The sequence below is a fragment of the Sapajus apella genome, unplaced genomic scaffold (genome assembly GCF_009761245.1).
Source record: "Sapajus apella isolate SASKATOON/1434 unplaced genomic scaffold, GSC_monkey_1.0 scaffold36, whole genome shotgun sequence".
NCBI lineage: Eukaryota > Metazoa > Chordata > Mammalia > Primates > Cebidae > Sapajus > Sapajus apella.
Window position 1 is genome coordinate 19671907 of NW_022436976.1, and position 16330 is coordinate 19688236.

A 16330-nucleotide genomic window follows, 5' to 3' on the forward strand; every position below is an offset into this window, starting at 1 on the left:
GGATAAAGAAAATGTGGCACATATACACCATAGAATACTGCAGCCATAAAAAAGGATGAGTTCATGTCCTTTGCAGGGACATGGATGAAGCTGGAAACCATCATTTCAGCAAACTGACATAAGAACAAAAAACCAAACACCGCATGTCCTCACTCATAAGTGGGTGTTGAACAATGAGAATACATGGACACAAGGAGAGGAACATTACACACTGTGGCCTGTTGGGGTTTGGGGAGCTAGGGTAGGGATAGCAGGGGGTGGTGGGATTGGGGAGGGCTAACATTAGGAGAAACATCTAATGCAGATACTGGGGGGATGGATGCAGCAAACCACCATGGCACAGGTATACCTATGTAACAAACTTGCAGGTTCTGTACATGTTCCCCAGAACTTAAAGTATAATTTTAAAAAATGCTCCCACCTCTCTCCTCCTCCCCTGAGATATTTCTGGCCAAAATTAACTTATTTTAAAGCTATTTCTCTCTGTTGAGTTTAAGATAATCAGTTGTGTGTTCTAGATACTAGGCACAAATTAATTGGCATTCTTGTAAGGCTAAAGCCCAAGATGTCCTCCTCTCTCATGACTTCTCAGTAGAGAGAACGGTGATGTGCTTGTGTGGCCACCAATATTTAACAGGTGTGCTGACACTACTTGTACACAGTCAAGGTGTTCAAAGTAGCAATACTTTGCACTTCTGGTCTTTTGAACTATCATCTGGCTTTCAAAACAATTCTGTGAGCTGGAATGAATGATTATTTTATTTTGTTTTGAAGTAAAGACTCAATCAGAAATAACACAGAGAGTTTTATTGTCCTGAATTTTATACATCTTATTTGTAGAGGAGCTAGGCGTAATTCTACCCTAATTCCAAAGACAGGTGTTTGGACTCTTGGTCTGTGGGTCCTTGATAATTAGTTGTCTGTGCCAACTTGGCTAGTTTATAGTACCCAGTTATTTAATCAATATAGATCTAAGTGTTGGCTGTGAAAGGTATTTTGTAGATGTGGTTAACACCTACAATCAATAGACTTAAGGTAAAGGAGATTATGTCCGATGATGTTGGAGGGCCTTGTGCAGTCTTTTTTTTTTTTTTCCTTTTTGAGACAGAGTCTCACTCTTGAGTGCAGTGGTGCAATCCTGGCTCACTGCAACCTCCACCTCCCAGGTTCAGGCAATTCTCCTGCCTCAGCCTCCCAAGTAGCAGGGATTACAAGTGTGTGCTACCACACCTAGCTAATTTTTTGTACTTTTAGTAGAGTTGGGGTTTCGTCATGTTGGCCAGGCTGGTCTTGAACTCCTGGCCTCAAGTAATGTATCTTATTTCTTATTTCCAGATGATTTAAACTAACAGTTAGAGTCTAGGTCTTATTCACATGAGTATTCCTCCTTCCCCTTGGCTCAGTGAGAAGCCATAATATAAAATTTTAGCTTAAGGAATGTGCACACACCTAACAAATAATGAAGGAAGAACTTACGCCCATGACATAGAGAACTGATGCTTTTTGAAAGCAGCACAGGACATGTTCAGGAGAGAGCAATTAAGCAGGACTCATTGTAGGAGGCTTTCAGAGGGAAGCATTTAAATTAGACATTAAGAGGCCTATATGCAACATGGTTTGGAAGTATGAAGAACATGCAGAGAGGGGTAAATCAAGGGAAGGCCTTGAAGTGCTCTGTGGATGAAGAAAGCCACACTGCCTAAACTTGTGATGAAAGGGAGAAATAAAGGAAAACCAGGTCAGCGAGAACAGAGACCCATTGTGTTGACAAAAAGCATGCAAAGAACCCTTATTTTCCACTGGGATAAAAAAGTAACAAACCAGCACACATGCACGTATGCATGCACACCACACACCACACACACACACACACACACACACACAGCACAGAACTAGAACATTCAGGGAGCTGAAGGATTCACTGCTTGTCAGCGCAGGTACCTCGGGCAGCTGCATGAAGCAATAAAGGAGCTGTTGCTACTCAATGCCTAAAAGACTTCCGAGCTTACAAATATGTGAAAAGCTTCTTCCAGTGCTTATTCACTACACTAAAGGTGTGTGTTTACTTCACAGAACTGAGCCCTTGTTCCTTTGAGGCCCTACTGGCAATGCAGGGATGAAAAGGAAGTCAGAGTGTTATATTCTTAGCAGGATGACTGGCTCTTTTGGTGAGACTGTCCTTCCAAAGGCAGCAAATGGAGAACTCCGGAGGTTTAGCCTTGCCTTTAAAGGGCTTTCCAGAGAGATAGTCACATAGCCCAAGAGAATGAAAAAGCTCTTTCATGGGCCCAGTTTTCTTTTTGTGCAGATGGCAGTCCAGATTGGCATCACAGATTCTGAAACCAATTTTTGTCCCATGGATGTTGTTTCAAGTTCCCCAAAGCTGCAGCAGCTGGGCAGCTGCAAAGTCATTCAGTTTCTCTGGCCCCATAAGCAAGCTCCTCCTTAACAGAATATACCCATTTCAAGAAAGCCCATTTTTCTATGAATAGGACAGCAATTTTTCTCTCCTTTCACTTACAATTTATTGCACCACCTCTCTTTCCTTGCTCATTCTTTTCTCAGTAAATATTTTTTGAGCACCTGCCTTGTGCCAGGAACTGAGCATACAGTCTAGTGTATAAACAGTCAAGAAAATAGGCAGTTATAATACATTAAAAACAACTAATATTAACTTAGTGCTTTATGTGTGCCAGCCACTGTTCTAAGTGTTTTAATTTTGCTCTCAAAACAATTCTATGCAGAAGGTTTTATTATTATTACCATTAAACATATAAGAAAATCAAGACCCAGAGATGTTGAATTACTTGTCTACAGTCATAGAGAAAGAAAGGCAGTCTAGCTGCAGAGTCTGTCTTCTTAACCAGGAGGTTCATGGAAGGGGCAGGAGCTGAGTATAATGACAGAGAAAATATAGGTACTGGGAGTACGTAGGAGGTGTCAATAACCCAGACTTGGGACTCAAAGAGAAATTGTGTATTTAAAATGAGTATCAGATCATGTCAATCTGCTTCTCAAAATCTTTTAATGGCTCCCAACGGAATTCGTAGTAAAATCTACAGGTCTACCATGACCTACAAATGTTTTGCTTCACCTGGCATCTCTCAAGCTCTCTGGCTGCATCTCTTACTGTTGCTCAAACTGTCCAGGTCTCTGGCTGTGGCACCTCTGAGGTGTTGGTTACTCTCTCAGAGACTACCACCCCTCGATCTACCCCAGCTCCTCAGTGATCAGGACTCCAGTTTAAACTCATTTATTTATAGAGTTCATTCCTATTTTCTAATCTACTTTAGTCCTCAGAATGATAACAATAACAACTAGACTAACGATAATGATGATAATGATAAATAATGATAAAACTAATGATCATAGTAATTAAACACTAACTAACACTGGGTGCCAGGCAGTGTTCTAAAGGCTTTACGTGCAATAACTCATTTAGATATTACCACAGCCCTAATGGTAAGCACTAGCATTATTCCCATTTTTACAGGTGAAAAAGTAAGTCAATATCATAGCATTCTGTACTTTCCTTCATTACAGTTATCAAGTGTACAATCATAAATTTATTTGGGTATCTTTTCCTGGGCTGTAAGATCTATGAGATCAGGGTCTGAATGCATTCTCTTCATCACTGCATCATCAGTGGCTAACACAATACCTTGTATACAGTATGACTTTAACACATTTATTAAATAAATTAATGAATGAATGATGGACATGCGTGAGATGTATTTCTCTCAAGATTTACACACTAGCTTACTACTTACAATAAAATAGATGACAAAGAAATTAAAGTCCTCTGGAATGTGGTAATTATTAAGGCTGTTGGCAATCAGTCACTTTGCTTTCTTGTGGCATTTTCCCCATCCCCTTCTTGAGAAGCCGTAACATCCGAGGTTTACAGTGGGATGGAGGCAGAGACAGTGTGGTTTAGACTGTAGAGGAAAGAGCATGGGTTTCCAAGAAATACAGATCTAGCTTTCAGTTCTGATTCTAACACGAATTTTGTGGTCTTGAGTAAGTACCATATACTTCCTGAGCCTTCTTTATCCAAATATGTGAAATAGGAACAATAATATATACAAAGAAATTTAGTTTGGAGAATTATGTAAGGTGATGCATTCAAAGGGGCTAGCATTGTGCCCAGCATATACCAGAAATAGAATAACCACTAGCCCCTACCTCTCTTGAAATCAGAGGTGCACATGAAGGCTTTGGACATTATCTAGTTTACAAGACTAGCAGTACTAGCCAGACTAGACCCTAGAAATTTGAAGCCCCAAATACAACTGAGGGGGCAGAGAGAAAATAGCATTATCTGTCCTGGCTGTCTCTAAGATTCAAATAAGCTGGATAATCGCCATGGTCCCAGCTTACTCTGTGGACATAGCCAAAGAGGGGGTAGGAAAAGTATAGAAAACTCCAAAGGGTCACTTTTGGTACTTGTCAACAGCTCCGGCTGGGAGGAAGTCAAGACAATAAACCAAGAAAAAGATCCAGTGAGTTCTGTTGCCTGTTCTCTATTTCAAGGGGACAGTCCCTGCTTTGTTTCTCTTCTCTTGGGTGAAAGACTATTTCCTGAAATGCTCCTGGCTTCTGAGAACAGTTCTGGAGGCAACCTCATAAAGTGTTGGCCTCTGGTTGATCAGAAGCAAGCAAGCAGAATTCACCCTGCCCCCATGATCAGACCCTCTTAGGGAAGCAGTAGGCAGAAAAGGGAACTTCAATGCCTCTTCCTTCCTTGTCTCCTAGCAAACTTCCATATTCATTCTTCTCTAGGCTAACCCCAACCTCCTTTTTATCTCCCTCCCTTCCAATAAAGAGAGGAGAAGAGGTTCAGATGGGTACGAGGGTGCTTTTTCCTTCTTAGCAGTAACTGGAGTGGGCATAAAGTGTTTCTCAAAGGGGCCAATCCTCTTCTCTTCTCCATGGACTCTGCTAGTGGGTTTGCCTTCTCTGCAAAGGGAAGCTCTGCACCAGCTCCTACTGCTACTCCCTGCTAAGCTGCCTGGATGGAAACACCTATGCCTGAATAGGTGTATACCAACCCTGAAAGCTGTATTTCAATAACACTTTGATGAGTTGTACAGCTGTAATTTTGCTATCATATAAAATGGCAGCCTCTCAGGCTTATGCAAGATGGGTCTCTCAGTTAACTAAGATTTGGTTTACCAGAAATCCTAAATAATTTAATAATCTTTTTTTTTACACTCTGCTTTTAAGAGAAAAAACTGTATTTAGGGGTGTCCCTTTATATTTGGTGTCAGCTCCATTCTCCCCCCTGACTCCTCGGCTTTCCCATGTATGACTTGGAGAACCCAACCTTCAGCTCTAAAATTATTTCTATATAATCATATTTCTATGGTCTTGGGAGGGAAAAAATAGTCTTACACTTCAAAAATGATCCCCTTTAGACTGTATTATTATGAAAGTGAAGTAGACTAGAACCTTCTAGAACGATCTCAACAGTGGTTCCCTACTGATACCAGATGGCTGCGATGTTATATACCACATATTAGTGGCCTGCTGTATGCTGGGTATCTCTGAGGCACGTTATACAACACTCATAACACCAATACTAACACCGGCACGTTCAGGTGCTTTATACATGTGAACATATTTAATCCTTACAACCAAAACACACAATCTCCATCCTAATTTTGGAGATGAGGAAATTAGGAAACAGAGAGGATAAGCAATTTGTCCCAAGGTCACAAGGTGGTGTAGCTGACATTTGAAAGAGGCAGTCTGACTCCAGAGTCTTCACTCTTAATCACTATATAAAGCTTTTCTCATTTAGCCATCATAATGATCTTAACATATAGAATATTAAAATACCCATTTTCAGCTAAGTGTGGTGGCTCACGCCTGTAATCCCAGCACTTTGGGAGGTCAAGGAGGGCAGATCACCTGAGATTAGGAGTTCGAGACCAGCCTGACCAACATGGAGAAACCCTGTCTCTACTAAAAATACAAAAAAAAAATTAGCCAGGCATTGTTACTCATACCTGTAATCCCAGCTACTTTGGAGGCTGAGGAAGGAGACTCACTTGAATCCAGGAGACAGAAGTTGCAGTGAGCTGAGATTGTGCCATTGCACTCCAGCCTGGGCAACAAGAGCGAAACTCCGTCTCAAAAAAAAAAGCCCATTTTTCAGACAAGAAAAGCGAGTCTCAGAGAAGTAACTTATCTCAAGGATTGACTGGGTTCTTAAACCAATTCCATTCAATATGCTGCTTGAGTGCCTACTTTGTGGCAAGCACAATGCCAGGCACTAAGAGAACAATACAGTATGATATAAATTCATATTTAGTTGTTCCATTTTCTTCCATTTCTTCTAACACTGTCACTTCTTCCTGAAGTAATGGATAACAAAGAGTTCACTTTAAGTGCCTTGAAAGTCACATGTCGTCAAGATTAGCAAGGGATGTCAGCACCATGCACATGTTTGGAGAGATAGCAGGTATTTCGGTAAAAGCCTGAACAAAGCCCAATACGTGCATCACTTCCTTTCTAATCTTATCTGGTTCAGGCATGGGCATTAATTCATTCTTGTTTGTTCAGTCCATAAACATTTACTGAGCATCTACTATGTTCCAGGTTTTATGCTATAAATTGAGAGTACAGAAAAAGAGGATTAGTATTTGAACTTGGGATGCTTTCGGTTTAAGAATGGGAAAAATGAAATAATTACAATACAGCATGACAAGCATAATAATAGAGATTTTGAGATAATAATTAAGAGTGATTTTGGGTGAGTTGCAGGAGGTAGATCCAGAAGATGAGGGATTAAAAGGCACTTTCCAGATGGAAATGGGTAAAGGAAGTAATGTTTCTACATCCATAATATATATCAGGGCTGAGGTCCTGGATTGGGACTGCATATTTATTTTAACCCTGAATCCAAGAATCAGATGATATATAGAATTTGTTCAAAGTGACAATGTGGAAAAAAATCCCTAAGCTGAATATGTAAATGATATTTTGGGGAAAAGGCAACCAGGTAGGAGGAACAGCATATGTGAAGGTAGGAAGGCAAGAAGATCCTGGGGTATTTCAGGGACGTATATTCAATGCACTTCAGCCATCAGCTGTGCATGGGGGTGGCAGTGTAAAGTGGGAGAAGAGGACAAAGAAAGAGTTAGAAGGAAATTCTAAAGGCATTTGCCTGCCTGGTGAGATGTTTAGGTCTTATCTTGAAGGCAAAGTATAGCTAAAACAGAAAATAATATAATCATATCTGCGGTTTATAAGAATAATTATAGTACCAGAAAGAAAGAGGACAATAATCTAAATTGGAGGGCCACCATAATGCTTTAGGCACAGGATGATGGAACAATAAACAAAGGCAGAGAAAGTAGGAGAGAAAAGGAAAAAGAAAGATTAGAGGAAGAGACTAAAGGAATTGGCTGTGGTAGGTGAAGAGGGAGATAAAAGGGTGGATGATGAAGATGCTACTCAAAGTCAGGAACACAGGAAAAAGGACAGTCGTGTAGGGGATGAATTTGGGTCTCCAGATGAACCAAAAGGGATTATCAGGGGTAGTCAGATGTCTGGCATACTTGCTTGTAAGTAATGGGACTGGGGGCGTCCAGGGAGTGAAGGAACAAAGACTGAATGGGGAAATGAGTTCTAAAGTCAATGGGATAGATTCTGACAACCAGATTTGAAGAAATCTGTCTGCTCAAGATGGCTCCCTTAGCCTCGATCCCAGAGGTGGAAGAGTCCAGATGCGTGAGGTGAATCTCTGGCTCTGACTCCTGGGGCTGTGCAGGTAAATAGAGCTGTCAAGAATGCCCAGAAAGAGGCAGATGTTTCCTAAAGAGCTCTGTCTGCCACGCCTGGGAGCTGCATGACCAGGCTCGAGACAGGCAGCAGCTGGGGTTTGGGAGGACACAGGCACGTGGACAGCCTCCTGTGGGAGTGCTGCAGAGGAGGCAGCTGAGAGAAGTGAAGCTTTCTTCCCAGCCTCCTCCTCCACCCTTTGCTGCAGATCCCTGATGCTACAGCACAGTGCTAACTGCATAAAGGTTGATTCATAGAGGAGGGGATGCAGCTACATGCCACGCAGAGACGGCAGAAAGGACAAAAATATGTGTGTGTGTTTTAGGAGGAGACTGTTTATTCAGGGAACTACATATCAAATACAACCTTAATGGCAGACAACAGTGATTTGCCTCGATAATTTATGCAACCAAATCAACATCAAGGTGGGCTGGGTAGAGCAAAAGGTGAGCCTCATTTTTAAAAGCAGAGTATTCCCTTTATGGTCTCAATTACAGGAGATGCTTTTGCACACAAAACATTCAGGCAACAATATCTGGGTATCTGCTTGATCCTACTGTAACCAAAGAGAAAGAAAGGCCGGAACTAAAATGCAAAAGAAAGAAAGAAACTGTGTTTGGAGATAGGTCTGCTACAGTATAAACTTTTCCCTTTCTCTGGCTTACTGCTATAGCAAAACCTGATGGTTGTCTTTGTAAAAAACGTGTCTGTATCTAGGTCCCTGGCAGCGATTTGCCTTTGGGAGGGCCAGCAATCTATTTAATGACTCCATTGACGTCAATAGCATAACTGAAATACTTACTAACATGCATGATTCCAACTTTCAAGGGGAGGGTGGGTGGATGGTGTTTCTCAGCAGTACAAAAACGTGAAGTGGAGTCAACACGGAACGGACTCAACTGTTCAGGCAGCTAGTGAGAAATTAGATGCAGGTCTTATCGGTTTCATTCAAAGAGAAAAAATATTTATGCTAAATTTGCAAATTAATTTTGAACTAGTGAAATAACCATAATAAGCAGGGTGTTATATTTGTCAATATCTGCTTAAGGGAAACATTTTAACTTTTGCACTTTAGCTGACTTATTAATGTTTTTGCGGCTACCAATACTTAATTTTAGATATGTAAAAATAACTGCAAATCAATACAAACAGCTCAATGTTGATGCTCTGGGGTAAACTTTCACAAGAGGGCTATTTTAGAAAAAAGCAATTATTACAAAACAACCATTTGGAAAATTATTCTCAAAATTACTGGGGCTTTTCTGGTGCATTTATACTATCATTTTATATGCATGCTGTCTAAACAACGAAGGTAAGTAATTAAGGCAATTATTCCAATAATTCAGCACACAAAATTCAGAATAAGGAAGAAAACATCATTTGATATTTCTGATTTTTCTTTTTCCTTTCCCTTCATTTTTTTTTCTTTCTTCTTATAATTCCCTCCAATCCTTCCTTTATCATGACTGGTCACAGCCTTTGGTCACAAGATTGATTTTACTCCTATTTGTCCATAAGTGTTGTAATCCTGCCTGACAGTTCTTGCTTAATGCAGAAACTAAGCAAAGGTTCTGCTTATGCTGGGCTTCATTTCCAGTCATCTGACGCAGCACCGCTCTCAGGCTATTGCTGTGGTTCTCAGAGAGCCCTTTACCCATGCACACATAGATCCTGTCTCATCGCAGGTCCTAAAGCTCTGGCAAAGAATGAGAGCTGAATCAATGTCATGACTTTCCGAATTCCTTAAAATCAAAGATAGCTCACTGGCCCTCTTGTCCACTATTTGAACAGACCCCGCAACTGGTACACCCACATGAACTTCCGGAAGGATAGTCATAATCAAGTAAAGCTATGGGCAGAAACCATATGGAGAAATAGGTTTCCTAGGAGAAAGCCTCTTCTTCCGTTTTATCAACTGATAAAAAGCCATTTCCTCCCCAAAATGACCTAGACACATATTAAAAGAAATGCATTCCGTGAGCACTGGAAAAACCTTAATTAAGTCTGTTTCTCACATATACCAACCTATTTCAGGCTTTACTGGAAAGCCCTATACTGCCTCATCCTATTTCTCCAAACATAGTCCTTTCTTGAAAGGCCTTCTAATTGACTGATGTTGAAAACCACCATAAAGCAAGGCTATGGATATCTGGGCTTTGAAAGACTTAGTATCTGCAGCAATCTGGCTTGAAGTCTTCAAAGTGATTCCCTAGTCATCTTGGTGCTATGGTTTGCTGTCATTTTCAAAGACCCATAGACTTCTGTGCTGTTTTTAATAACATCTAAACTGATCTGTTACCAGTGGTGATGTTTTTGCTTAGTAAATTTACTGATAAATTTTAGAAAGAGAAATTTAGTATAGAGTACCCCACCTTATGTATCAAGTTGGCTGCTAAAAAATTGCATACATGATACATATCATTTTACAACAAGTCACATTTATATGACTCAGATGTGCTGGCCCTTAAAAGAATATTTCTCCAATCCTTCTATAAAGCAAAAAATCATTTTGTAAATACAGTGAACACTTGATAATTTATCTATTTAGTAAATTTTTACTGTCATGACATATGTGTAATCACTATTGAAGAGCAAAGGATAGGATGAAGTGGAAAAAGTGAGAATTATCACACCACACGTGTGTATACATGCACCCCAATTTCCTGTTGAAAATAGTTTTGGGACCCAAAATCCTGAGAATTACTTCAATTTTCCATTGTGAATATGTACAGCTGACAGAATTCAAGTTCCTGCCTTGTTTTGGAATTTTCTTCCTTCTTCTATTTTTTCTTTTCTGTTTCAATCCTTGAGTACTATGTAGGGAGAGCCTGGAATTCATGCTTGTGAAAGGCAAAATGTGAAACAAATTGAGATGCTCATTAAACTCTACATTGGCATTTTCAGCACCCCCAGGAGGATTTACAGCGTCTTTCTCCTCAACCTGGGAGCATATGGCTTCCTCATTGTTATTTCTGGGCTTAAAATTCTCCATTGCTGCACTCTAGCTTTCTTATTCAAAGCACTAAATGCCATTTTCTAAGATTTCACTCTTTTGGGTCAAAACCTCTATGAACACAGTAACATATAGAAGCAGTTAAAGAGTGTTTTTCAAACCTCTATTAATTTCAGTGCAATAACTGATTTTTAATAGTAAAAAATACAATTTGAATACTTTTCATAGCAATAGAAATAAAAATACTGGCTCATTATTAGAATTTTATATGTATTTTCCTTCACATAAAGTCCCCAAATTTTATGTAGTGCTCCTGGTCAATTCAACACTTACTGTGTTCCTACTATGTGAAAATAATTACGCTAAAGCACCGTGAGTGATAAAAAAGATAGATAAGGGACAACCCTGTCTTCAAGAGCTTTATCCCCAATGGGAAAGACATACAAGAAGCCATGAATTAAAGTATATCAGAGAATTAAATTGTTGCCACAGCACAAAAAAGAAGCAATTACGCAAACTTAAAAAAAGTAAGATGTCTTTGCAAAGTAAGGACATTTGCATCGAGGCATGACAGCTGATAAGAACCTTGGTTGGATAGTGAGAAGAAGGGTATTTCTTTTTTTCCTTTATTATTATTATTATTATTATTATTATTATTATTATTTGAGACAGAGTCTTGCTCTGTTGCTCAGCTGGAATGCAGTGGTGTGATCTTGGCTCACTGCAACCTCCGTCTTCTGGGTTGAGGTGATTCTCCTGCCTCAGCCTCCCGAGTAGCTGAGAGTACAGGCGTGTGCCACCATGCCCGGCTAATTGTTTTTGTGTTTTAGTAGAGATGGGGTTTCACCATGTTGGCCAGGATGGTCTCAATCTCCTGACCTTGTTATCCGGCCACCTCAGCCTCCCAAAGTACTGGGATTACAGGTGTGAGCCACCACACTTGGCCAAAGAAGAGTATTTCAAACGGAGAGATTTCCTTTGATTTATCCATGTAATATTTCAGTTAAAAGTCAGTTTGTAGAAGTAAATGTACCAATTTACCACGGTTTCTGACAATTAACTTTTGAAATAAATTGCATTTTTTCTCATTTACATGTTCAAAAAAATGAAGCCTCAAGATTTGGTATTTCTTTCTCTCTCTCTCTCTCAATTGCTTCTATACAAGACTTGAGTTATCTAAGTCAGGCTCTCTGGCAAACTGAGTTGTTTCTAAATCTGTTTAAATTATTGTAGATTTCTTGTACCTTTTATCTTAGATTTCAATTGAAATACATGAATTCAACATCAGTACTGACAAGTAAAAACCTGATTTTAATATCATGAAAAATCTGTGTTGAAGCAGCACTCCAGTTCTCAATTCTGTTTGCTCAGAGCCACTTACTTTTCATTCCCCTTTAAAGTTTCTATTTAAACACACCTCTTTGTCATATGCTGATAAATATTAAAATAACAGGAAAAATCTGCCTGACTTATTTAAGCTGATAATAAGAACAAAACACGGGATATGTGTCTCCTCCTTCCTTTTCTAACCGTGGCTAAACGTTAAGGAGATTTTGAAACCCATAATTACGTAATAATTGGTCTCACTAAATTCTCTTTGCAGTGAAAAGCCAGGATTTTTGTAGTTTGCCACAGAGACAGAAGGAAACAAATTGGCTAAGTGGTATTATCATTTCTTTGCTTTATTGTTCGAGAAGAATTTATCAAAAGAATCTCTACTTGTCAAGCTGTAGCTGCTGTGCCAATAATCACGAGATGATCTTTCCAGCCACATCTTTGGATAATAAGCTAATTTATAGAACCATAAATTTTACATATTCTCCTAATGTTTGTTTATTTATTATAAGAAAAAGAAAACATAGTCTAAATATTCAAATTGATGTAAATTTGTCTAACAGAAATGTGAGCAACATTGCCTCACTGGTAGGCCAATATGATGAAATGACTGGAGTTTCAAAACGACTTCCTTTGATCTCCAAGTATGTAACACAAGTTGTATATTAAAACATCGTATTTTGTTTCTTTTTATAAAAGCTCTAAAGGAAACAGTACACGCAGCAGGACATTAGGTTTTTGAATTCCATAGAGTACTATTTATTTCTTTGTATTTCATTGTATTTCTTTGTATTTCAGGGTTCTAGAGTAAACTCACCTTTACTTGATATCTTTCTTTCACTTTTATTCTCATTCTCAGTCTTTCTCTTATAAAAGTATTTTTAAAAGCTTGCGCCACAAATACTTCAGAAGTCAATGAGCCAATAGAATCAGCTGCTTTTGTTCCCTTCTTTTAGAAGCTGAACTTTTGTAATACTTCCGTTACACCTATGATCATGGTACCGGTAAGAAAACAACACCCAAGTGAGAAAGACTGTAAGTATGAATGAAGCAGTGCTGGAAATAGAAAACCATGCGAGGCATTGCTAGGTGTCAGGTGTGAGGTGATCTCAGTGTGAGTTCATCTTAATTGTTTCTCCTGTGGTTTTAAATTTCCTGCTACAATAGTAGGGAACAGATTTAGGAGGAAACCCTACTTGGACTTTTAAAAACGTCATAGAACTGGTTGCATTTTGTGTGAAGAATTATTTCAGTTCAACACAACTCCATGGTGTTCCTTCAAGGTGGCCCTTCCTCTCTGCAGCTCTCAACACACCAAGAAAAGTGGATGCACTGTCCCGAAAGATGAGAGGTTAAGTTCTTCGGAAAAAAAAAAAATACCACCATTGAGGAACAAAGTTGGATGCCCTCCAAGAGAAATGATTGGTGACCTGGAAAGAGCCTTTGGTTTCACACCTGGAATGGATGTAGATTCAAGTGGGATCTATAGTTGACACTAAGAGCGGAACCGCTAACATATCGGCAGGAGCCCTCAGGCCAACATGGGGCACCTTTGGTCTTTGAGGTTAGCTCTTCTGGAGTTTATTGGAGCCAGAAAGCTGAGGTCAAGTTGCATTGCCAATACAACTCTGCCTCCTGCTCCTCTTTGGGGGAGATGCATCATTACCCCACGTTTATCATGTTCCAAAAGCCTGTGCATACAATGGGCAAATTATTTAGTACTGCGTTTAATGTGGTTTTAAAAGAGTGAGGTAAAGCTCCAGTGTGCTTTAGAAAAAAATCACCAAGAGACATACTTTTGAGAGCCACAATATGCAAACAATGTCACTGTTGTAAAACACAGTTCTGAATAAGAGGCACATTTATTATTCTAACTCTAAACATCGAGATAGACCTTATGACATGGCCTACCTTGCGGGTTGACTCTGGAGACAGGAGGCTGACTAGCAGCTGGGGACCTCCTGTGGAGACAGAGAAAAGAAGGACTGAGTCTGGGTATCAGAACTCCCCATTCCACCCCCAGCACCCCACCCTCATGGTTACTGAGGAGTTTTCCAGGTCGTAATGAACTATGTTGTGACATAATGCTATCTCAGGAAGTCAGAGTCCTGTAACCTGGGTAGATGACTACAATTCTCTCACGTCCAGATGGCCTGGAATTTCCCTCTGCACAGCCTCAGGATGCTCCGACTCTGCAGGAAGGAAGCTGTTTACTCCAAGTCCCCAACTGGCACCCTGATGTAGGTTTTGCTCTTCCAAGGAGCCCTCAGAAGAGGAGTTGCTTGCTCAGGCATCAGCTGAAATGTCAGAGTGAGTCCCAATTCCTTTGGGCACTGTACAGCCAGAGGAACCCTCAGCGATCAGTCACTTCAGGCCCCTAATTTTTGTACCTCAAGAGACCGAGACTGAGAGACGTGAAGTCACTTGCCAAGGTCACACAACCACTAGCAACAGTCATCCAGCTTGCTTTACTTAGAGAGAGGTATTTACATGGAGGAACTGGGATGTCATTCCATGTCATCACAAGCCTGCTGATGTCAGGGGTTAAACGAAACAAGCAAACCCCTGTTCACATAGTACTGGGGCTCCTTCTTTTTTTCCTTGTTTCTTTTCCTTTCTCTGCCCCCAACCCTTCAATTTCACTGCTCTCACCATCCTTTTCAGGCTTTGCACAACTTCTACCAGACTCTCCCATTTCCGGCTGCATTGCTGGTGAACCTTTCAGGAATACTATTGAGCAGGGCTCTCAGAACTTCTTGTCTCAGAAGTTAATTTTGAAAATATGGCTTTTATTTAGGGTTATCAATTCAGATAAGCATTTCTGTGTGGAAGCTTTGGAAAGACAGGGACAATGTTTATTTGGTTGTTAATTATTCGTGAGACTTGGTGCAAAGAAGAGGCTCAATACACTTTCAATGAATAAATGAGTTCTGTAAGCCACATGATTGCTTGTAGGGCATAAGAATGCCAGACAGAAAATTGCATAAGAATGCCAGACGGAAAACTGTAAACAGTGCCAGAGGAAAGTCGTATTGGTTGCTTGGTTTCCAAAGTCCCTAACTTATGGAAGAATCATAAGAAGTTGTGTGGCTGATTGTTGAAGACGGTGATATAAATAGGGAGGATAATATGACCATGACAGTTCAGTGGAGAGAGAACTGGACTATGACTAAGAAGACAGAAATCCTAATCCTGGCTCTGGCACCTTCCCACTCTATAGCCCTTGGGCAATTCACAGAATCTCTTAGTTTCTTCCTCACTTAAGGAGGGCAGGCAGCAACTAACATTTACTGGTGATTTATGATGTACCAGGTCCTGCGTGAGGAGTTTTACATATAGTGCTTCACTTAATCTGAGGAAATTTGGCTAGGTTCTTTCCAGCACTGAATGTTCAAAATTTTATGGTCCTCAGCTAATTTAATTCACATGCCAAAGCACATACAGCAATAAAAGACATTTTGGATAGCTATATACTAAAAAAATGTAAGTGGTTATTCTTTCCTGAATATTACATACATGTTGATTAAATGATTCTTTGAAAGAATGTTAATATAAAGAAGTTGCATGATTTCCTGATAGCCACAGGAGATATTCATGATGTGGATGACAGAGTTGCTTGATGACACCTCTTTGCTCCCAGCTCCATCCCCTGGATATCAGGCTTCTGAATGGTGGGCACACACTCACTCACGCACCTGATTACTCCAGCAGTCTGTCTGAAGTCAGCAAATGCTGTAAGAATGCTTATCTGAATTAACAATTCTATATGAAAGCCATATTTTCAAAATTAACTCCTGGGACAAAGGAAGTGTAGGTTTTAATTTGCAGCCAAGAAATACAGGCCCAATCAAGCATCCCTCAATGGGATATTTCGTGAAGGTGCAAGGAAACCACCTCAACAGGAACTTTGAGATTTCCACCCTTTGGGTGGTAAAGCACAAGCAGACAATGGACTGCTTTTATGCAGCGCAAAGAGCCAAAAGATAAAAGAAATCTTGACTTATGAGAAGTATAGTTCTATGTGGGAGTTCCTTTTCATACAATAAACCACACTAGCCAGATGTCTCATGAAAACCACTCCAAGGACATAATTATTGCTTAAATGCTACATTCAAGGCAGGGAGTGGCACCTTGGAACCAAAGTCAAGTATCCCAGAAAGCAATATCTGAGTTACATGAATTCTACAGTTTCAATTGTTAGGATAACGTGTGTGTGTGTGTGTGTGTGTGTGTGTGTGTGTGTGTGTGTGTGTG

The 16330-nt window shown here is 40.1% G+C and overlaps 1 protein-coding gene across 3 annotated transcripts in view; it reads right to left on the bottom strand.

Moving 5' to 3' along the window:
* Nucleotides 1-16330, bottom strand: part of PDE4B (phosphodiesterase 4B) — a 560636-nt gene that overhangs the window by 95480 nt on the left and 448826 nt on the right. For all 3 annotated transcript variants that reach the window (XM_032296712.1, XM_032296711.1, XM_032296713.1), the window contains one exon: nt 13988-14037. In XM_032296712.1, the coding sequence (XP_032152603.1) occupies nt 13988-14037 (50 nt within the window). The remainder of the gene's footprint in view (nt 1-13987; nt 14038-16330) is intronic.